Source organism: Mesoplodon bidens (assembly GCF_964165515.1).
Source record: "Mesoplodon bidens genome assembly, contig: HAP1_SCAFFOLD_103, whole genome shotgun sequence".
Taxonomy (NCBI): Eukaryota; Metazoa; Chordata; class Mammalia; order Artiodactyla; family Ziphiidae; genus Mesoplodon; species Mesoplodon bidens.
Genome location: NW_027672700.1, coordinates 468,803 through 491,806, shown reverse-complemented (window position 1 = coordinate 491,806; position 23,004 = coordinate 468,803). Strand labels below are relative to the sequence as shown.

The 23,004-nt window shown below is 47.4% G+C and overlaps 2 protein-coding genes across 2 annotated transcripts in view; both read right to left on the bottom strand.

The window, feature by feature from the left end:
• LOC308609790 (forkhead-associated domain-containing protein 1-like) overlaps positions 1-23,004 on the bottom strand; it is a gene marked incomplete at its 3' end in the record, with an annotated part of 332,609 nt that overhangs the window by 5,492 nt on the left and 304,113 nt on the right.
• The window catches only part of LOC308609807 (forkhead-associated domain-containing protein 1-like), an 80,335-nt gene continuing 59,792 nt past the window's right edge, over positions 2,462-23,004 (bottom strand). The window contains exons 6-16 of the mRNA XM_081259108.1: positions 21,222-21,345; positions 17,199-17,329; positions 14,855-14,944; positions 13,723-13,827; positions 9,877-9,984; positions 9,399-9,524; positions 7,900-8,029; positions 7,090-7,214; positions 4,075-4,170; positions 3,434-3,654; positions 2,462-2,897 (exon numbers count right to left, since the gene is read on the bottom strand). Coding sequence (XP_081115234.1) covers positions 2,699-2,897; positions 3,434-3,654; positions 4,075-4,170; positions 7,090-7,214; positions 7,900-8,029; positions 9,399-9,524; positions 9,877-9,984; positions 13,723-13,827; positions 14,855-14,944; positions 17,199-17,329; positions 21,222-21,345 — 1,455 coding nt within the window. The 3' untranslated portion in view covers positions 2,462-2,698. The remainder of the gene's footprint in view (positions 2,898-3,433; positions 3,655-4,074; positions 4,171-7,089; positions 7,215-7,899; positions 8,030-9,398; positions 9,525-9,876; positions 9,985-13,722; positions 13,828-14,854; positions 14,945-17,198; positions 17,330-21,221; positions 21,346-23,004) is intronic.

Genomic DNA, 23,004 nt, shown 5'->3' with positions numbered 1-23,004 from the left:
TCTGCCACATGGACAGAGCCACAGGCCCAGTTCGCTGTGAAGGCCCAGCATCTTATACCAAGTCTCATTTTCACAGCCAGAGATATTAGTGTGGAAATAGGACTTTTGATTCTTGAAAGGTCTGCTTGGTGAAGAGATGATCAAACATTAAAACTACAAACTCCATTTTTTTTGGGGGGGGCAATTCTGAAGCTTAAGATGTGTAATTTCATCTCAGTGCTTCAACCTTGCCACCTCTGTGAATGGGTGAAGAGTTTCAAAGTTTTATACAGGAGGCTAAAAAACTAAGGCTCCTTGTGAAAATACTAAGTGTAAAACTTAGAAAAGAGGAATTCTGCTTTCTGTTCATTTCTGCTTAAAGACAACGAAGGTATACTCCCTGGAAGGAATGGATGCCAAGACAGATGTATACAAGTGACCTTTAGGATCCAGCAAAACTTTAAAATGTAGTATTGTTTTCTTCCTGACAAACAGGCTGGCACGTCCCTTGCATTGTGTATGAATGAGGCAGCCCATGAATAATGCATGTGAAGCCTGATTATGTAAATCCTCAGGTTTTCAGTACATGACAATGGCTTTTTTTGGGCCCTACGCTGTCCCATTCTGTGGTCTGCTGTCTCTGCTTTGGGGCCTAGTCTGCCAAGCCCTGGGGGCGGGGGGGGGCACTTCGGGGAGGGGTGAGCTCTGCAGAGGGCACATCAAAGGGAAAGTCACAACTCTGTCACTGGCCCAGCTCTCCCTGGCATTGCTTGGTGTGAAAGGAAACTGTCCTCTGCCTGAGGCAGCCCCATGACATATGCAGACTAAGGTCTGTGATGTTTAATTCACAGCAGTGAGCACTGGAAACACTTCATCCAGGCTCCCTCAGAGCAGGACAGCCACTTTTCATTTCTGGGGCTCTAAGCCAGACAGACTGCTGTCTGGAAACCTATTGCCTGGAAGGTTCGCAGGATGGGGGGCAGGCTTCTGCAAGGAACTATCTGACCATCACCTCCTGGTTGAGCAGAAGGGCACCCTTCTATGACCTTGGCCTCCTTAGAGCTCATGCAGGCAACAAACACACACATACAAATACACACACATGCCAACACACAGCACATACTCACATGTACACACATACACGCAAGCATGCGTGTACAAATACACAGCCCCAAGTCAGAAAGACTGGCGTACTGTTCTGGCTACTCAGAAGAGCAAACCCAGATCTTTATTCTCAGAGAGCTTATTCCTCGGTGTATCCCTGGCACCTGGCAGAACAATGACAGTCAGAATCGCCGCCTTTGAAAACACTCGGGCTGTTCACTCAACTGATTGTGGTCATCATTGCAGGAGGCAGGGAAGTCAGATCATGACGCTGGACACCCTTAAACTCAGTACAGTGCTATGTGTCAATTATGTCTCAATAAAACTGGTGGAAAAAACAGTTATCTGGATAGAAAGAACAAAATAAAATACACGAATTATCAAAAGTTAAAAAAATACAGACGAGCTAGACTATGAGTCTCAGAAAGCACTGTTCACAACAGCCAGGACATGGAAGCAGCCTAAATGTCGATGGAGGAGTGGATAAAGAAGATGTGGTACAAATATACAGTGGAATACTACTCTGCCATAAAAAAGAATGAAGTAATGCCATTTGCAGCAACATGGATGGACCTAGAGACTATCATACTATGTGAAGTAAGTCAGACAAAGACAAATATCATTTGATATCACTTATATATGGAATCTAAACAAAATGATACAAATGTGCTTATTTACAAAACAGAAACAGACTCACAGACTTTGAAAACAAACTTATGGTTACCAAAGTGGAAATGTGTTGGGGAGGGACAAATTAGGAGTTTGGGATTAACATATGCACACTATTATACATAAAATATGTAATCAACAAGGACCCACTGTATAGCACAGGGAACTCTACTCAATATTCTGTAATAACTTATATGGGAAAAGAATCTGAAAAAGAATAGATATATGTATATGTATAACTGAATCACTTTGCTGTACACCTGAAACTAACACAACTCTGCAAATCAACTATACTCCAATATAAAATAAAAATTAAATTAAAGAAAAAGAAAGTTTAAAAAAATAGAGGCAAGCTAGACTATGAGTCTCAGAGAGGTTAATCTAACACATATATATGGAATCTAAAAAAAAAAAAAAAAACAAGGTTCTGATGAACCTAGGGGCAGCCAGGAATAAAGACACAGAGGTAGAGAATGGACTTGAGGACATGGGGAGGGGGAAGGGTAAGCTGAGACGAAGTGAGAGAGTGGCATGGACATATATACACTACGAAACATAAAATAGATAGCTAGTGGGAAAGAGCTGCATAGCACAGGGAGATCAGCTCAGTGCCTTGTGACCACCTAGATGGGTGGGACAAGGAGGGTGGGAGGGAGACACAAGAGGGAGGGATGTGAGGATATACGTATGCATATAGCTGATTCACTTTGTTATACAGCAGAAACGAACACCACACTGTAAAGCAATTATACTCCAATAAAGATGTTAAAAACAAAAAGCTGCCTGAAGTCACACAGTAAATGGCAGAACAAGAGTCTAAACCTAAGTCTGCCTAACGCTAAAGCTATTCTGCCACCTTCCTTTGCAATGAGCGAATGCATTCTGTGCTGCCTGGATCCCACTGGGACCTCAGTTGGCTGTTTCTAAAGGGAGCTGAGGGGCAGCCTCAGAGGCTCTGCTCCGAGCAGGGACCTCTCACCTTCTGCTGCCTGATCGCCCTGGTGACCCTCTTCTCCTGGTGCAGCCGCTCTTCCATGTGCGCCAGGGCCTCCTTCAGCAGCGCCTTTTCTTCGGCCTCTTTGGAGGTGTCGTCCTTCAGCTTTGCCACCTGTGACTGGTACATCTGAACCGACACTTTGCTCTGCCTGAGCACACGGGAGAGACAAAGTCTCTTTTCTCCTCAGCTTTCTCACTCACCACCAATGCTCCTGACCTGGGAGATCCTCAGAACACTTCCATATATGCCTGGCTTCGCGGTTTCCTTACAAGTGGGGGGAAGGCTGAAGATGTGGGGACTAGAGGGCAGAATAAATAGCCCATTGGCTGTGGACGTGCAGCATGAAGGGGGCAACGGTTATGCTACCAGCCCCTCCCAATTTCCCAGAGAGGGTGGGGTAACGGATACCACTGAAAATAGGGTGGAATTACGAAAAGCACACACATGGTGAAACATCAGACACATTTATAAAAGGTGCACCTTATTCCTTAACAGTAGGGTACTTTAACTGCTGCTTTCTTGCCCAGAGACTTGGGTCCATAAGGCCCTGAGTCACCATCCCGCCTCCCCCCTCCACACCCAGGCCTCTGTCCTCTTGTCCTGGTCCCTACGGGTCTGCAGCTGCACCGAGGTTTAGCCTGGAGAATGGAGGCCTGGGCCTTTTGCCGGGGACACGGGCCATACTTGAGCTGTTCAATATCCTCCTCGTATCGTCTCAAAAGCTCTTCTTTTCTCTGCAGCTGGTTCTTGAGTAGGGTGATCTTATCAAACACCAGGTACAGGTCTCTTTGTCGAAGCTGGTAGACTCTCTCCCTCTCTTTTGGGGAGAGGTGTTTCATGGACACGTGACCTGACATATCTTTGATGTTCATCAAAGTCCCGAGGGTTTTGCTCATATCCATGTACTACGAGAAAGCATTTCTCAGGTAAGAGGCCTGGCCCAAGACCGCTGGTGGCCACTTTGAGGAGGCAAACATCTAACTCTGTTTCATTCATTTTCTGCAGTTGCAGAGAAGAAACACATGCTTTGCAAATGAGTGCATTTGGGGTTTTTAGTACGACTTTCATTTTCCCCCGCATCCATTTACACTATGCCTTTTTGAGAATTGGGGTGGGGGAGGGGGAATGACAACAGACATAAACATTCATTCTTACTACCCAGTCTTCCAAGGAATTGGGCTCTGCAATTTCCAGCCCATGCTGGGATAGGAGATGGGTCTCGTGGAGCTACTGTACCAACTAAACATGTATGTGGAGTTGATGTTTAAACTATCTGCAGGGCACACAGGTTTGCACAGGAGGGGACTGATGCTGGGTATACCTACCAGGTTTTCACTGAGATCTAAAGCGTCAGCCACATCCATTTTCCCTAACTTCTCAGAGACCATGATGGACCCTGGGCTGGAAAGGCCATTTTGAGGCTGAAATAAAAAAAAGAAGAAAAACTCTCTTGGCATTCCATTATGATTTTCTACATCCAGAATAATAACCCAAAGAATAATGGAAGAACCGGAAAGATACTAAAGAATAATTTGAGAGAGTTAATTTTTTTAACATCTTTATTGGAGTATAATTGCATTACAATGGTGTGTTAGTTTCTGCTGTATCAAAAAGTGAATCAGCTATACGTATCCATATATCACCATATCCCCTGACTCTTGCATCTCCCTCCCACCCTCCCTATCCCACCCCTCTAGGTAGACACACAGCAACGACCTGCTCTCCCTGTGCTATGCAGCTGCTTCCCACTAGCTATCTATTTTACCTTTGGTAGCGTGTGTGTGTATATATGTCCACGCCAAGAGAGTTGGTTTTAAATCCACTCTGACTCTGTGAACTGCTTTCTTTATGACTGTGCTCCTACCCCTTCAGAGCACAACTGCCTTTGAAATGATGCATCACTTGTGCCGTTCTTTGGCCACCGTCTCGTCTGTCTTCCCTTTAGGCCAGTGGTTCTCAACCGGGGGTGACTCTGTCCACCCTACCCCCTCCAGGACATTTAGCAATGCCTGGACACATTTGTGGGTGTCATAATTGCTGCTGGCGTCTAGTGGGTAGAGGACAAGGATGCTGCTAAACACCCCATGATGCATAGGGCAGTCTCCCAAACAAAGAGTTACCTGGCTCAAAAAATCAGTACCGCTGATGTTGAGAAGACAAGCTCCAGAAAAATGGAGACCATGTGGCTTTTGCTCACTATCTCCCTCCTTGTGCCCAGCATGGCACCTGTCACCGAGTGGTGCATAGTGGTCATGTTTGTTGAATGAACGAATGAAGGTTAAGTGGAAAATGGCCTCCCTCCTTTTTACTAAAGGAATCTCATTTCTGTGCAGCAGAAACCATACCCTCACAAAATTCGGCCCAACCTTCTCCTAGCTCTGGAACCTGGTGGGTGGGCATCCCTTCAGAACCTTTCCAGAGACAATGCAGATAGTGTTTGCAGCTGCATCTCCCTAAGACCCCAACCAGCCAGCTGGCTGCTGGAAGCCCAACTGACTGCATGGAAAGGCCACCAGACTGAATAGGGGACCTGATCTGAACGACTACAAATAACCATAACAAGCCTCCTTAAAAAATAAATTGGCTTTTAATGCTTGCCATGAGCCTCTCTTAGCCCTAGCATTTGTTGGCACTACCCTGAAACCCTCTGAGATTAAAAACAAAACAACTACAGAAATATAAATGCCCCCAAAGTGACTGTGATAGATAAGAGTGGACATATTTGTCTATGTACCTATGGAGATGAGAATAAAAGAGGGTATCTGAAGATGACAATAAACCGGGCAGATCTGCTGCAAAAAGAACCTGAGATGCTGTTCAGTGTCTTCAGCTACCCTGAGCTGCATCCTCTGTACCGCTCCAGACGCCCCCTCTTTTCCTGAGGGGAGGGTCACTAAGGAAGAGCCTGGGCTACAGGATCCAAGCACACAGTCCCCACCCGGTCTCTGCAGGCTTGCAGACAGACCACCAGGGACACACCGCTGGTGTGTCTTCAATCATTATTCTGTGACCTTGGGTGAGGTACTTGACCTCCTGAAGCCTTAATTTTTCTTATCTGTTAAATGGGGACAATAATAGTAACTATGACACAAGGCTGCTACGATGGTTAAATGACATAAGGCATGGAGCCGGCTGAGCTCAACGCCTGGCACACAGTAAGCAGTTCACAGATGTCAGCTATTCTTCCTCCTGCTCTTTCCTTTAATTACTGCCAACCTTGGAGGATTGAGAGTTGGGAGGTTTCCTGCTCTGTGGTGTCAGTGGTGGGATGAGGGCTTGTTGCCAAGGGGAAGGTCAATCTTGGAAGCAGGACCATCAGGACGTGAGATCCAGCTGAGCTCCCCACCTGGAGACAGGCCCTCTACTCCCAACCTCAGAGAAGGAAGATTCGATTTTACCAGGAAGACCAACACGTTTCTGAAGACTCACATCTCTAGACGTGTGAGCAAATGTCTAGAAAAATTGTAGGAGGAAATGCTGGTACAGAGAGGATGGCTTTATTATCTTTTCCAAAAGCTGGTTTAGACTAGCTGCCGCAGCAAGCCACGCTGACCTGAGCTGTCCATTGTCATGTGTCAGTCAAACACCTGATCAAACATCCATTTAGGATACACGGCACCTTCAACCTAACAATCAAATTACTTCTGAAAATCCTGGAAAACACAAACTATGCTCCCTAAGAAAGGAAGGTTTTCTTGGATAATACTCTTTAAATACTGTTTGACAATAATAACTATCATCTATTAAAGTGCTCGCTATGAGCTAGGCACTGGGATAATCACTTTACATGATGATCTCCTTTAATTTTTCCATCATCATTTTACAGCTGGGAAATGAAGTCCCAGAAAGGTTAGGAGCCTGCCCAAGGTCACAGAGCTTGTAGAGCTGGGATTAGGACACAGGTCTCTGATTCTAGAACTTGTGTCTTCTTAATCATCATGGCTCCCTTCTGCTGCCCTTTATGTGTTCATGTTTTTCAGTTTATAGCAAAAAGCAAGTGTTAGGCAAGCTCATGACATAATGTTGTACATTAGCTTGTTGGATATTTTCTGCAGAATATAACATGTGATGTGAAAAGGAGGGCCCAGAGATTGACCTGGCCAGCATCAGTGCAATGCTATATCATGCTGTACATGATGGGAAGCCGCCTTTCTATTCAAACATTGGATCACTATTACGGCCAGGCACCGACCAGTCCATACAGGTGCCAGCCCATCAGGGAGGACCTGGCCTCGAACCAATGATGTATACAGTGGTGCCAGGGCACACGGCTCGTGTCTGTCCTCATGCCCACCCTCCCCACGTGTCAGTCAATGCAGAGACAAAGTTTCTTTGGTTACCGTTCCGATCTCTACTCTTGAAAAAGTTGGCAAGTCAGGTTTTACATCCAATATTTTCCGAACATTTTTTTCCATCCCGAGGGTCTTTAAGTCTAGAAATGATCCATCCATGTGGTCCTTGTGATCTATAAAAGAAAAAGTTTACACTCAAAAGAAAGGCTCAGGAAGAAGTTACTGCATGTAAAAGTCACAGCTGCTATTTACTGGACCCTTACCACAGGCCAGTACTAATTAGCTCACCATCCTCCCTTGGCAGGTGAGGCATCGAGGCCCAGAGAGGTGACATGACTTGTCCAAGGCCACACAGCTCATATGAGGCTGCAGCCTCCCAGGGCGGGGGCACTGAGGGGGAACCTTCGGCCACAGGTGTGAGGATGGACTTGAACCCAGGCTTCTGTGTCCTGGCCCAGGGCTCCACCCAGCAGCAAGCTTGGCTTCTTGAAAGCCCTATTCCCTCTAAACAGGGTATTTATCCTGGGAAGTTCCCCAAGGTTGGTCCTTGCACAGCATCAGTCTATGAAAAAGTTTTCACTGGGCCACAGTGAAATAAGAAAAAGAGGGACAAGGTTCTGAGTTTTTCATGAAATCCTGTTTATTTAATATCAAGGCCTGCTCTTGACTCGAGCTCATGCCTACCCATCTATTTTTTTTTCCTGCCCATCTTTTTTTATAACTCTGTTTTTTTAGTTATGAAATGATGGGGATAGAAGATGGTGGTCCTGGCAAATTGGTTAGTCCCTAAAGTGAACCCTCAAGTCTGGGGTCCGCGGTTCTCAGCACAGAGGGGTGACTAGGCAGGAGGAAACTTACTTGACAAGCAGGCCTTCTCAAGTTCTTTAATTCGTGCACGAAGCTCAGATAAAGCCTCTTTCTGATGCTGAATGACTTCCTCATGTCGGGACCCTTTGCACTTGGCCCCTAGATCACTGAAGGACTGCTCCTGCGGCCAGAATGGTGAGGACAGCAGCCTTGTCAGTGATCACAACCTCCCTCTCTTGTATTTGAAGAAACATGAACAAATCATGGATTAGCAGAAACCCTGTCACTTACTCAGTACCTTGGAAAATATCATTACAGGGCTTCAGCAGAGAAGGAATTTAAAAATTTCATTTCGAATACAAAGTCACATCTAGGAAGATTTCCAGCTTTCCTACCTACTTAGCATCACTATAAATAAGAGATCCCCCGTATGTTCCCTCCCCACGTTTTCTTTCTCTTGTTCTTCTAATGCTCTTCTAAGCTGGGGTTTCCACTTGTTGTCATTCTGGTCTCATCTCTGAACGATCACATCAGATTTGCTCCTGGAGGGGCTTTTTTTTTTTTGCCGGCACCATGCGGCATGTGGGATCTTAGTTCCCTGACCAGGGATCGAAACCGTGCCCCCTGCAGCGGAAGCACAGAGTCTTAACAACTGGACCGCCAGGGAAGTCCCTGGAGCGGCCTTTTTTTTTTTTTTTTTTTTTGCGTTACTCGGGCCTCTCACTCTTGTGGCCTCTCCCGTTGCGGAGCACAGGCTCCGGACACGCAGGCTCAGTGGCCATGGCTCACAGGCCCAGCCGCTCCGCGGCATGTGGGATCCTCCCGGACCGAGGCATGAACCGGTGTCCCCTGCATCGGCAGGCGGACTCTCAACCACTGCGCCACCAGGGAAGCCCCAGGTGGTTCTTATCGGCCAACTTGGGGAAAACCTTCTTCTAAGACTTTGTGGCTGAAAATGTAGTCTGCAGAGCTGTGCTATCGGTACCAGCTGGGAGCTGTTCAGAAATGCAGAATCCCAGGCTCCCCCCACCCAAGACCTGCTGAGTCAGAATCTGCATTTCAACAACATCCGCATACGATCCGTGGACACCTTTGAGTTGAGAGGTGCCACTGTTACCTATCCTGTAATTGGCTGGTTTCTGGAAAAGTAAGTAGCCGTTTTGGCCATGTGTTTCCCCTGATATGCATGAAGAGAAAGCAAAAGACTGAAATACTATTGGTTGGTCTTGCACACACTTAGACACAAACCAGGACCCGCAGTAACGACTGGGATTTGTATCAATAAAATCAGCTGCGGTATATAAACAAAGTACCATTTCTAGACATTTCAATAAGCTTGCCTCTTCAAGTTGATCTTCAAGTTGATCTCTGAGTTTTAGGATTCAAGCTTCATGTTAATTCCTCCTACATCATTCACCCTCTTTAATTAATTTAGCTCCCAACAAGGAGTTGCTGAGATTCCTCCATCTAAGTACGCACCCTCTGTTTCTCATAGGAAAGCCCATTTCATCAGTTTCCAGTAGTAAAGAGAAGGACGGGGACCACCTTACCGATTTCTCTTCCATTAGCCGCTTGACTCTGGCTTTCAGCTTCTCCTCTTGCTGTAGCCTTTCCTCGGTCAGCTTCTCCTTCTCTGCCAGATGCTGCCGAGTTTCCTGAGAACTGTTGATCTTCATCTGAAATGAGGGGAAGGGGAACTGCAGCTGATGGGGGACAGGACTAACGCAGGAGTCATTTCCACTACCTTTGGGGGCGGGACAAAGGTTCACGAAACTTTCTTCAAAACACAGAAAAACGATGCTTAGCATAGTAACTAATAGCGAAGTAGTAGAGCATCGTGGTTAAGAGCTCAGACTCTAGATCTAGATAGAATCTCAGCTCTAGTTCTTTCTAGACACTTCTTCGTATAGAAAATAAGCGGGTGAACTAAGGCAGGCCGTCTTCCTCCTCATTCATCCCTGCCGGCCACTTGGGTGTGGGATTCCGTGGAGAGCACAGGCCCGTGAAGGGGCTCTGCAGCACGCCTACCTGACCTACTGCCCTTTTCAAATTGGCTTTAATGAGGTTTTCTCTGTTCCTCATTTCTTGCAGTTGAAGCAATTTCCTTCTGGAATCCTCCCGAAGCTTCTCTTCAACCTGAAAGGATGATGAAACCGAGGGCTTGCTGCTAATGTGATCATCATGCCCTCTGGGGAAACTCTTCTTGGGGGGTGCTAGTGGCAGTGGGGGAGTCCCTGAGGGGTAGGGACAGCTGCAGCCCAGCAGCAGGGGTCACAGGCATGCACAGTGTGGAGGCAAACTCACAGGGAGTTGCCCCCTACGGGAAAGGGATGAGCTCTGCACCCGGGGCTCAACTATGTTCTACCGCACACTCCCATCCCAGCTCGGTCCCTAACAAGCCGTACGAGACTCGGAAAGTTATTTCACTGCTCCGTGACTCAGTGCCCTCATCTGTCAAATGGGGATGATGATACTAGTATCACTGCATAGAGTTATTGTGGGGATTCAATGTTTGGCATAGTGCTTAAGGGCTCTGTGAGTGTGTTAAGTACTGTTGTAACCTATGAAAGGTAGACGGGAATGTCCGCCGTACAGTCTCTTTCTAATAACTCGTGATGGGTACTTGGAAATGTTATGATTGGGTTTATTATCATAACTGTTTGTCATTACCACTTTGAGCACACTCACTGGTGGTAACCTCTATGGAGGCTTGCTAAAGCAATGTCTATTAAGAATTGCAGCCTGCAAACGAAGGCATTTAAAGTGGAGAAGCTTGCCTACTTATCCCCCCTTGCTTGGGTAACAGTCAACGCACGGTAGGCTTGGGAGTGCTCCACGCTACCCTTGGCTGGCCAGTGTAGGCCTCGCAGCTGCTCAATTCTTGGATGCACCTGCTGAGCCCTGGGCCCTGGCACTAACAGGAAATGAGGCAAACTCTCGTAAATAAATGGAAAGTGTTTGTGCTGAAACAAATTCACAGGCTGTTTTTTTAGGGATCTGAAGAGGGGGATCACAGGGATCTAATAAAAGACCCAGAAAAGCCCTTAAGAGATTTCTTCTGAGTAGTGTGGTCCAGTGGAAGAGCCTCTACCCAGCTCCGTTACCTTGGAAAAGTCATCTAAACTCTCTGGGCCTTAGTTTTCTCCCAGGTCTAAACATGCTCGGACTTCTATGTCAGCAGCCTGTTTCATGTGCTGCAAAAGCCAAGTCCAGCCTTGGACTCTGCCCCTGTCTGTGTTCTGCATGAACAGCCCCCGTTCCCAGCCCCAAGCCTCAGAGTCACCTTCAGCGGCCGCCCTGCTCCCTCTCTCACACTCGGTCGTCTCACGCCTGTCCTCCAGTCCCTCTCACATGCAAGCTGGACTGTGACAACTGGCCTCCTTGCCTCAAGTTTAGTTTCTTCCAGTGCAATCTTAACGGTACTGTGAGAGTTACCCAGCTGTAAGGCAGCTCTGTCCAACAGAACTTTCTGCAATGGTACAGGTACTCTGAGCGAGGCTGTGTTGTCTAATACGGCAGCCACCAGCCACATCTGGGGATCAAGCACTCAAAATGGGGCTGGTGTGACGGAGGAACTGAATAAATAATTTTATTTAATTTTCATTAATTTCAGTGTAAACAGTAGCATGTGGCTGTTTGCTACGCCAGGGTAACTGAAGTCAGACGAACCTGCAGTCAGACAAAACCGACTGTGCCATTGGGCTAGTTACTTTACTAGTAACTAGTAGCCTTGACTTTCTCATCTGTAAAATGGAGAGGATGATTTCTAGATCACAGTGCTGTTGTGAAGATGAAGAGATGAAATGTTCAAGGGAACACCTAGTAAGTGAGAAATTGTAACTATCATTGTCACCCTGATTACTGTCCACGAAGGTCATTGCATCAGTCACTTGTTCAGAAGCCATAGTAGCTCCCCACTGCCTGTGTGGTACAGAGCCCAAGCTCCTGAACTAAGGCAAAACACCAAGCCAGGGATTCAAGAAGCAGCTACGAACTCTGAACGAGGTAAATAAAACTGAATCCACACCTAGATAAACCATAATAAAACTGCTGGAAATCAAGGGAAAAGACAATCTTAAAAGCAACCGGAGAAAAAGACAGATTATGCAAAGGTACAACAGTTAGGCTTACAGATGACTTCTAAATAGAAATAATAGGAGCCACAAGACAATAGTGACATATCTAATGTGCTGAAAGAAAAGAATTGCCATTGTAGAATTCAATACGCAGTCAAATGTGTTTTAAGAGTGAAGGTTAAATATACATCTCCAGGCAGACACACAGGCACATGTGAGAATTTGTCATCAGCAGAGCCACAATGAGGGAAAACATTAAAGGGTATTTTCAGACACAAGAAAAATGAACCCAGGTGGGTGATCAGAGATGCAGAAAAGACAAGCAACAGTAAGGGTAATGTGTGGATATGATACTGACTATAGAAAAACACTAATAATGTCTTGTGGGGTTTTAAGTATGAAGAGGAGTTTAGAAAATGACAGCAATGGCTTATAAATCTGGAGGGGGTAAGTGAAGTTAAGGTGTTTGAAACTCATTGCACTGTCAAGGAGAAGGGCATAATTATCAACTACTATTGCCTCTTGGTAAGTTAAGAATGCAGGGCTTCCCTGGTGGCGCAGTGGTTGAGAGTCCACCTGCCGATGCAGGGGACATGGGTTCGTGTTCCGGTCTGGGAGGATCCCACATTCCGCGGAGCAGCTTGGCCCATGAGCCATAGCCGCTGAGCCTGTGCGTCCGGAGCCTGTGCTCCACAACAGGAAAGGCCACAACAGTGAGAGGCCCGCGTACCGCAAAAAAAAAAAAAAAAAAAAAAAAAAAAGAATGCATATTGTAGTCTTCAGGATGACTACAAAGAGAATAGTAGAAGAGTGAAAAACTTAATTAATGTGTGATTTTGGTGAGTCAAGGATGAATGCTATTGTCTTACTATTACTAAAAGAATAGTAAAAAAGTGAAATATTTCCAAGCTAATAGAGGGGGAAAGTGGAATAAGAGAAAACCATCCACTCAGAAGGAGGCAAGAAAGGAGAGAAAGGAACATAACACAGATGGTACAACTGGTATTGAGCAAGAAGGTAGATTTAAACCCCAGTACATGAGTAATTACATAATATAAATGGACTAAAAGTCAAAGATTGTCAAACTGGATTTTGTAAAAATGATACGTTATTTAATGGCATATGTCTAAACCTTAAGACAAAAATTGACAGAGAACATATGAAAAAGATATGGTATGAAAACTCTAACCAACAGAGAGCCAGTGATGAAGCTAAATGACAAAGGAGACGTTAAGGGAGAAACACTACTAGAGATGAAAAGCGACATTTCATGATGATCTAAAGTTTTGCTCTACAGGAAGTATTAGGATTCTAAATTCATATGCACCTAGTAACACAGCCTCAAAATATATAAAGCAAAAATCGTTCATATTAAAAGAAGAAACACACAAATGACAAACATGTTGAGATTTTTAAAAACATTCTCAATGATGCAACAAAAAGACAAAAAAAATCAATATGAGAATTTAAGTTGGAACAACATCATTGGCAAACTTGATTTAACGGATCAATTCTTTCTTAGATAATTTCACAATTAAGATCTGAAGGCAGGCTAGGGTTGTGGTTACACACAGGAGCTTTGGAGTCAGGCAGACCTGGATTCAAGTTCTGCCACAACTACTTTATGCAAGTGAACTTGGATAACTTCCTTCACCTCTGTGAGCCTCAGTTTTCCCGACTGTAAAGTGGGGTTAATACCAGTATAGACCGCATGGGGTCATTGTGAGGATGAACAGAGATGATGCAGGTGGAGTGCTTGTCCCAGAGTGGTTCCCAGGCTGACCTGTCCCTGCCATACCTTGTTCTTTTCCTGCAGCGTCATAGAGATCAGGCTCTGCTCGGTACTGCTCCTTTTCAGCTCCACCCTGAGCTTCCTCATTTCTTTTTCCATGTCATGGATTTGCTGAAAGAGTTCCAACAACAGGGAAGTCAACTTCACAACTCATTTCATCTGGTTCATTAAGGCAGAAACCTAGTCTGGGATTCGCTTCATTCCTTCCCTTGGGGGACAATTCCACATCTTTGAGGCAAAGTAGACTTTCTTTCAACGGATGCAATGAAAGGGCTGGGTGAGGGAAAATTTGAGTTTCTTTTGAAGATCAGCATGGATCCTGGATTAAACAGTATAAGATACCTATCCACTCATTAGAGTCTCTTTCCTTGGGGCACATTTTTGAGTTCAATCTAAATAAGGGCTGTTTGGAAGACACAATGGGCACAGTTTGGAAGAAAAGAACAATGACATTTTTCTTTTATCTCATTTGAGGCAGAGAAGTGTGCTCCTGACAGAGAGAAGAACACATGTCTTCTGCCCCCGTCGCAGGCACCGTCCTTCCCAACGGATGGAAAACGTATGCCTGGTGATGTGCACGAGGGTTCGGGCCAGTACAGGGGGTGAACATTTACATTTAGTGGTCATCTTTTCATTTTATAAATTTTTATGTTCACCTTCCATACAAGGCCAGTGATACATTTGCTTTTTATTTTGTTTTTATGAATTGTTGTAAAATTGAATGTATTTAAGCAAAAATACTTCAAGAAGAGTTGTGTTAATAACAGTGCTCAGGGCTGTGATAAAACTTGTGACAGTGGATCATGAAAGTCTGGGCATCACAAGTCCAGGGGTAGGGACCACGGTGAATTTCTAGCAGCATATGGTGGCCACCTCCCATCCCTGTCCCCAGGGGAAACCTGATGAGGGGCCTTGAGCCAACTGCCCAGAAAATCTGGGGAGAGTGTGTTTTCCATGGTCTTTTCACCCATCTCTTTGAGGCTAGCAAATCAAAGAATTAGGAGACTACATTAACAGACAAACACCCAGAAAGCCCCAGAGCTTGTGCTAGCTAATGGGCCAAGGAACCCCTCCAAAACCCTCAAGGCCACAATCTAGGCTTTCAGTGGACACCTAGGGGTCAGGAGGTTCAACGCACGGTTTTGCAGAGTTTTAACTCTTTCTCTTGGGCTTCCCACTTCTCCTTCTGGGCATCTTCCTTCTGTAACTCTTCTTTCAGCACTGAGCACTGTGGAGAAAAAGGACAAGGCCACGGGGTCTTGGCTGGGGGTCCCAAGTACCTGTGTTCACGCCCAGGTGTGTTTCCTGCTGTATAACCCAATCACACCTCTGAATTCTGAGAGGCGAGACCATTTGTGTGATGGGAGCACGGGATCCTGCAGTCATTCCCAGTTCACCCCTCTCATGAGTTCTGAGGAATAGAGCGTCTAAATTCCTCTTCAAGAGCCAGCAAACTTCACTTCAGGGGAAATCCAGCTTTGTAGAGTCTGGGTACTTAGGGTGCAGGAATTGGGATGTTTTCACGCTGTGACCGGTGAGGGTGCAGGGGGCCGAGCCAGAGAGCTGGGGTCCATCTTAGGGCTTTTGTGCAGGTTGAGTCTCAAAGACACAACTGCCCCGACTGGTGTGGAGGGGTAAACGGAGCTGTCTTGCCCGAGGGTGGCTTGGCAACAGGCATTAAGTGCATAAGGATGGATGTGCCTTCTTCTGACCCAGCAATTCCCACTTTAGGAATGTACCTTAAGGACAATGACTGGAGAAATAAGTAAATCTGTAGTTTCAAGGATGCTCTTCACAGAATTGTCAGTAACCGTGGAATAAAAAAAAAAATGAGGAAACATCCCAAGTGTTGTTTAGAACAGCAGACCACTTTATAACACTGGGTACATCCAGGAGAAAGTATGTAGCATTTAAGACGAATGATAAGAGCGCTGATTTATTAGCACGGGAAAATAGTAAGTATTTAAAAATTTTAAAAAGGTGCATAGAATAAATTCACTATAAAATGATTGATTGATTGATTTCTAGGCAATATATAGAAATAAGACTGGAAGAACATACATGAAAATATTAACACTGATTTCTCAAGGTAGCATTTCCTCTCCTCTCTTTTTATTTTTTCTTCTCAATGTCATCTACATATTTTTCTAAAATTAACACACATGGTGTATGTAATTAAAAAAAAAAGGCATCTCAAATGTTCACAAGAGCAGTACCCTTGGTGGTGACGAGCCCTTGTGCTACTGGCCAGCACAGTCTAGGGGAGAAGGGACCTCATTCCGAGGTCAACAAGGAAGGGGAAACGGGGACATAAATCATCCAAATGCACTTCAGGAGGTAGAAGAGCCAAGCAGTTGTTGTCTTTGCAGATTCCTTCTACTTAGCACCACCTCTGCATCCCCTTCCCGTCCCCAACACACACACACACACACACACACACACACACACACACCCCACATTAAACAGCTATAGCACATGCCTGGGAAGACACTCTGCTTGGGAGATACGAATGCAGAGGGCTTGGCCAGGCAGCCGACCCAGGGCAGAGGCAGAAGAGCACAACTAAAACCAGCCTCCCACTTCTCGGAAAACGATTTTGTCATCCCCATTTCACAGATGGGGAAATGGAGACCAAATAAGTTACAATGAAAGAAAGCTCTGGGATTGGACCCTGGTCTGTCTGATCCCAAAGCTCGTGCAGTGCCTTTCACCAGCTCCAAACTGGATATGGTACTACGTACCAGGTATTACTTATTGTGCCTTTTCCTTGGAACCTCAAGATCTGTTCTCACCCCACCCCCATGCAGACCTAGCTATCGGGTAGCCTCTGGGAATCTCTGAGTTGCCACCTGAGATGAAAGCTTCGAGGTTTTACTTTGACTCACAGAAACAGGCACATCATACAAATACTGAGAAATCTTATCCTCTAGAGTCAGGATTCTAAAGTTAGCATTGAAGGCAAGATTTGCAAATAGTCAGTTACATGGAAAAAGCTCTTTGCTTGACTACCACGTTCATCTTCCCTAGAGACATTCTACACACTAAAGTCTAAGGAAGAAATGAGAGTCTGCGTGTTTGCATCTGGATCTTCAGACATTCTGCTTTGAAGACAATTATGAGAACCAGTGGTGCTGGGACCATGATGCAGCCGTTTGGTCATCCTTGCTCACAGAGAGATCGTATTCTGTTTAATGTTAAACCTTGTTCTGGCAGTATATGCTCATAGGTGTGTTTGTTGCTGGGATTAAACAAACTCATTTATAATAGGGGTTAGAAAATGTTTGCTTGATTTGAAAATCTATTATGCTTATTCTGAGCCACATACATGCTGTCCTTTGAAAGGCTTCAGAGAAGTTGGCCACCTGCCCAGCAGCTACCCTCCCTGTGTCCTTGGGCACTGGCCTCATCTCACCACCGTGTGTCATGTGACTCCACTGTGTCTGCTTTTCGCAGCTACAATTTGTTGATGACCCGACACTCACTCTGGAGCTGAGGGCTTCGAGCTGGTGATCCTTTTCTTTGTTCTCACTTTTCAGTTGATTCACCTCCTGTTGTAGTTGTTGAACTTGACCATCCTTTACTAACACGTCTCTTTGCAAAGATGACACCATCTCTGTAAAAGAACCAAACCAAACCAAAACAAAAGACTCATGGAGGTCAAAGAGGCAGGAAGGATTATTGGCAACACCGTGGCTGTCAGCCAATGTTTGGAAAAGACCTTCCAAGTGCTGGCCACCACCGCTGCCTGCCTACAATTGGGGAGGCTTTTTCCAAGGGTCTCAGAGCAGGAATGGGAATGAGAGCGAAGTCCACGGAACAGGGTTTGAGGCTTCAGTGAGAATGAGGGGCAGTCAGCACCAGTGAAAGGAGAAACCTTTGGGGGCCCCTTGTGGGCACAGGCCAGGCAAAGCTGGGAGGAGAGGCCACACCATGGGCCTGGGGAACAAATGCCCAGCACAGGGAAGGTCCAGGAATTCTTCTCCAGAGGCCAGGAGACGGCCGTGTGGCAGAGGGCACTGCTGGACACTATTGATGGGGTGGTTGGTTTCACAGTCCTCTGAGTTTGGACCCCTCCCTACCACTTATTAGCTTGGTGGTCTTGGACAAGTTATTTCACCTCCCACTGTCTGTCCCACACAGAGTTATTGTAAGGGTCAAATGATGCAGTGTGTCCCAAGAACACAAAGTGGCTAAATTATGTTTGTTACAGGGCGCCTATTATTTTTCTCGGCAGCCAGCTTCCAAAATGGCCTCAGTGATCCCTACCACCTAGAATTCATGCCCTGTGTAGCCCCTCCCACCCTGAATAGGGCTGCCATGGGTAACCAATATGATACTGTGGAAATGACGGACTGTTTCCTCCTAGGCTGTGTCATAAAAGACACTGTGGGCTCCTCTTTGCTCTCTCTCGAATCACTCACTCCAGGGGAATCCAACTGCTGTGTCGTGAGGACACTCAAGCAGCCCTAGAGAGAAGCATGTGGGCTGAGGAACTAAGGCCTCCAGCCAACAGCCACATGAGCAGCCATTCGGAAGGGGGATCCTCCGGCTCCCCCCGAGGCTTTAGATGACATGACTGATGCCCCAGCCGACATCTTGACTGCAACTCGTGAGAACTAAGTCACTCCCCGCTCAAATTCCTGAACTACAGATACTGGGTGAGATCATAAATATTGGTTGGGGTTTTATCCATTACATTTTGGGGTAACTTGTTATGCAGCAATAGATAACTACTCCATTACTGTAGTATCATTTTTTTTAACATCTTTATTGGAGTATAATTGCTTTACAATGGTGTGTTAGTTTCTGCTTTATAACCAAGTGCATCAGTTATGCATATACATATCTCCCCATATCTCTTCCCTCTTGCATTGTAGTATCATTTTGAATAAAAGTGGGAAGAAGGGTGCATAAATGCAGTGGTATTGGGTTATCTCCTACGGTTCTTTTCTTTTTTTTTTTTTTTTGTTTTTGTTTTTTGCGGTATGCGGGCCTCTCACTGTTGTGGCCTCTCCCTTTGCGGAGCACAGGCTCCGGACGCGCAGGCCCATCGGCCATGGCTCACGGGCCTAGCCGCTCCGCGGCATGTGGGATTTTCCCGGACCGGGGCACAAACCCGTGTCCCCTGCATCGGCAGGCGGACTCTACCACTGCGCCACCAGGGGAGCCCCGGTTCTTTTCTTGAAAGAACATCAGGCCCAGTTTTAGTGGTAGGTATCAATCAAGAATGTCTATGAAATAAAGCACAAAATGCTCCAGAATTTCAGTTTAAAAATGAGCTTTGCCTCCAGGACACAGTTCAGTTACTTGGAAATCCCTCTGGGGCTTGCCACACTTTGAGTGGGTCCAGCCCATCTCAAGCGTTATCACAACCCAGGTCTGTCCGACTCCCTGATCGGAGAAGGTGGGATCTGTGACAGGCTCGATGCTTGGATGAGGTTTCACTGGCTGACATATGGGAGGAAGGTGAGGACCAGCGAGTTCATCCTTCCATTCCTGGTGCCCAGAACAGCACCTAGCCTGGGGGAGGTGCTCAGAAAATATCTGAGGACATCCCAAGTGAGGGAGGAGCATAAGTAGAGACCTGGGGGCAGCAGGGGGTGGGTGTGGGTGTGATTAAGTTGCAGAGTGAGGCAGAAGAAAAGCACAGATTCATACAGAGATGGGGATTCACGTGCGACTCAATGCTATGTCTGGCTTCTACAGCTGTGGGCATGTTTCCTGTTACGCGCCGGCTGCTTTCAGAGTGATGTGCCCCTCCGAGGCTCACTGCCTCCGCCCTGTCACCTGCTTCTCTCCCTCCCCTCATATGTGAGCGGTCCCATCCTCTTCAGGTCTCTAGACATGTCAGTTTCTGCTTAAAAAACTCCACTGGATTCCCAACACCCTTGCAATAAAAACCCAGACCCCCGACCCTGCCCAGCCCCACAATCCCCTGTTCACTCCACGCAGACTCGCTTGCCCTTGGATTGTCCTTGCCCACCTGAAACAGGTCCTCTCTAAAAGAAGGACATAGCCGTGGAGGATACAACATAAACTGGTTAGAATCGGCTAGGTCCAAGGGGGCGTAAGATTCGACTTCCTGGGGAACGGGAGCCTCATTACAGGCTTATTGTAATACATTAGCAAAATGACACACGCACCAGCACCAGGACTGTTCCGAGGCTGACCATAAAGGTCAAAAAGTGGGTGGTGGGGCTTCCCTGGTGGCGCGGTGGTAGAGAGTCCGCCTGCCGATGCAGGGGACACGGGTTCGTGCCCCGGTCCGGGAAGATCCCACATGCCACGGAGCAGCTGGGCCCGTGAGCCATGGCCGCTGAGCCTGCGCGTCCAGAGCCTGTGCTCCGCAACGGGAGAGGCCACAACAGCGAGAGGCCCGCGTACAGAAAAAAAAAAAAAAAAAAAGTGGGTGTTGGCCCAATGCCTGGAAATCCCCGCCCCTTCCCCAAAATATTAGAGTTGTCCCAATCCTCCCACTCATTAGCCTATAAAATTACCCAGCCCATAAAAACTAACCGCCCCATATTTGGGGGTCTCTAGCCTTCTGAGATGGCCCACACTCTGTCTGTGGAGTGTGTTTCTCTCTAAAGAAATCCACTTCTTACTTTGTCTCTCACTGGATTCTTTCTGCGATGAGACATAAAGAACCTGAACTTTATTAAGTCCCGAGGCCAGATGAGTGATCTCGATTAAAAGATAGTGGGTTCTGACTGGGTTTGAGTCCCAGCCCACGGGTTCAAGTCCCACCTGAGTTCCATGGTTGCACACCCACTAAGCTGGTCCCCCTTGGCCTCCCCCCTTGAAGCGCTGGCCACCACGACACACAGTTTATTTTCTCCACAGCACCACTGCTCTCTGAAGTGGGCTTGTTTATTCATCCGTTTACTTTTATTGTCTGTCACCCCCTCCCAAATCTGTGAGTACAGGAATCTGACTGTCTTGCTTGGCTCTCCCTCCCCGGAGCCTGGAACGGGGCCTGACACCTAGTAGGAGCTCAAGAAACATGTGGAAGCAATGAAGGAATCCAGGGAATCAAAGCTCAGCCACAGCTGTGCGTTGGCTGCCCCTCTCCCAACCCAAGCCCTTTATCAGGGAACCACCTCTGATCAAATTAGAAAATGGTTTCCCTTGGGCCCAAGTGCACTCGGCTGAAATGGGTGAGACCATGGGTGCCTTAAAGGAGTGACCCGAGTTTGTCCACGCTCTAGTTTGCACTCAGGCTGCTTTGTGGAACCACCCAAGCCACAAGGCGACCTGTGTTCTCCCTGGTGGGGCCAGTGCTCAGGAGACCTTGTAGCCAAGAGATACCATTCTCTCAAATATTTACCAGGCCCTGCCCTCGGAACTGGGTGGCAAGAAACCTCCACTGAGGGAGAACTCTAATGCACTGACACGGGTGATCCCTGAGGCTGCACCCAGGTCATGGGCACAGGTGTGCTGGTTGACTGGTGATGTCTGCAGGGGGAGGGCAGAAGCTCTGGGGCCTGAATGCAGAAGGGCCTCACCTGACGTGATGGCGGCCTCCCTCCTTAAGTTCTCGGCCTCGTGCTTCAGGGAGGTGATTTCTAAGTTTCTCTCAGACAGGTTCTGGCACAGCACCTGGTTGTAGCCTTGCTGTAGGGCACTGATCTGTGGAAGGAGGCAACACACAGTCAGAGGGGGCCAGCCAGGCCTGCAGGACACGCCGGTACTTCTCCAACGTTGGGCAAAGAGTCGGGTTGATCTTGGATCGGGGTGTTGGGGAAACCAAGGTTTTCAGTTGTCACTAGTGGAAGGGGCAGGAGGGGCCTGTTCCTTCAGTGACCACCATGTCATCGGTCCTCGAGACACGAAGCTTATCTTTGTGGCCACCCAGGGGCTCCGGTGCTGCTGTCTTCCTATGACCTGTGGGTTTTCAGCCATAAATAGACCAGCTGTTGGTTCCAGATCATCCAGCACTGACTGGATGCATAGCCAAGTTCAAGAGCCGGGAGCAGGTTATGAAATGAATTCCCTCTAATGAGAATAGAGGGTAGTTTATACCTCACAGAACACTCCAGAGTTTACAAAGCCCGTTCACACATGCTACACTGATACTCGTCACAGCGTTGCTGAAGGCTGACGTTCCCATTAATGTGCCCATTTTGCAAGGGAGCCAGGTTGAGACTCAGAGAGGTTAGGCCCCCTGCTCGGGATCACGCGGCTGGTCAGACGTGGAGTCTGATTCAAACCCAGTCTTTAGTTGCCTGGTTCCTCCTTCCCAGGTGGCTCTAGGAATGAGTGTGAGAAGTTGGAGGCTGTAAGGCATGACATGGACTCGGGAGCCGGACTGTGGCCTTCAAGTCCTGTCTCTGCCAGTTAACGGGCTTTGTGAACACAAGGAGGACACCACATTCTGTTTCCTTTTGTTCTGTCTGTACGCAGGGTGATGGTAGTCCCAACCTGATAGGATTGTTAGAAGTATTTTAGTAAGTTAGCATGTGTACAAGTGATCAGATCATGCCTGGCACACGGCACAGGGGGATGAGCTGTGACGGTCCTCTCCTCTGACTACCCACGCGGTGTTTTTTTTCTTTTGTTTTGGGTTTATTTTGGTTTTTTTTGCAGTACGCGGGCCTCTCACTGTTGTGGCCTCTCCCATTGCGGAGCACAGGCTCCGGTCGCGCAGGCTCAGCGGCCATGGCTCACGGGCCCAGCCGCTCCGCGGCATGTGGGATCTTCCCGGACCGGGGCACGAACCCGTGTCCCCTGCATTGGCAGGTGGACTCTCAACCACTGCGCCACCAGGGAAGCCCTCACAGGGTGTTTTAGCTTCAGCTTCCCTCGTCCGTCTCTGGGGAAGGTAGTTGGTAAACTTTATGTGTGCATTTGTAAGCCTTGCCAGGCTCACTTAAACGCCAGTGTGGTTGTTATTAAGCGCAAATACAGGGGCGTCCCTGGTGACGCAGTGGGTGAGAGTCCGCCTGCCGATGCAGGGGACGCAGGTTCGTGCCCTGTTCCGGGAAGATCCAAAATGCCGCGGTGCGGCTGGGCCTGTGGGCCGTGGCCGCCGAGCCTGCGCGTCCGGAGCCTGTGCTCCGCAATGGGAGAGGCCACAACAGTGAGAGGCATGTGTACCACAAAAAAAAAAAAAAAAAAAACCAGGAAATACAGGAATCGTGGGTGGGAGCACCACAGGCCGGCTCTATCTATGGCTGCTGTGAGCACCCTCTAAGTCCATGGCTCAGAGACCCCTCAAGGGCGGTCTCCCCTCCAGGGGTCTAGGTCTACACGTGGGGTGCGGAAGGCTCTCCATCAAATGCAACGTTT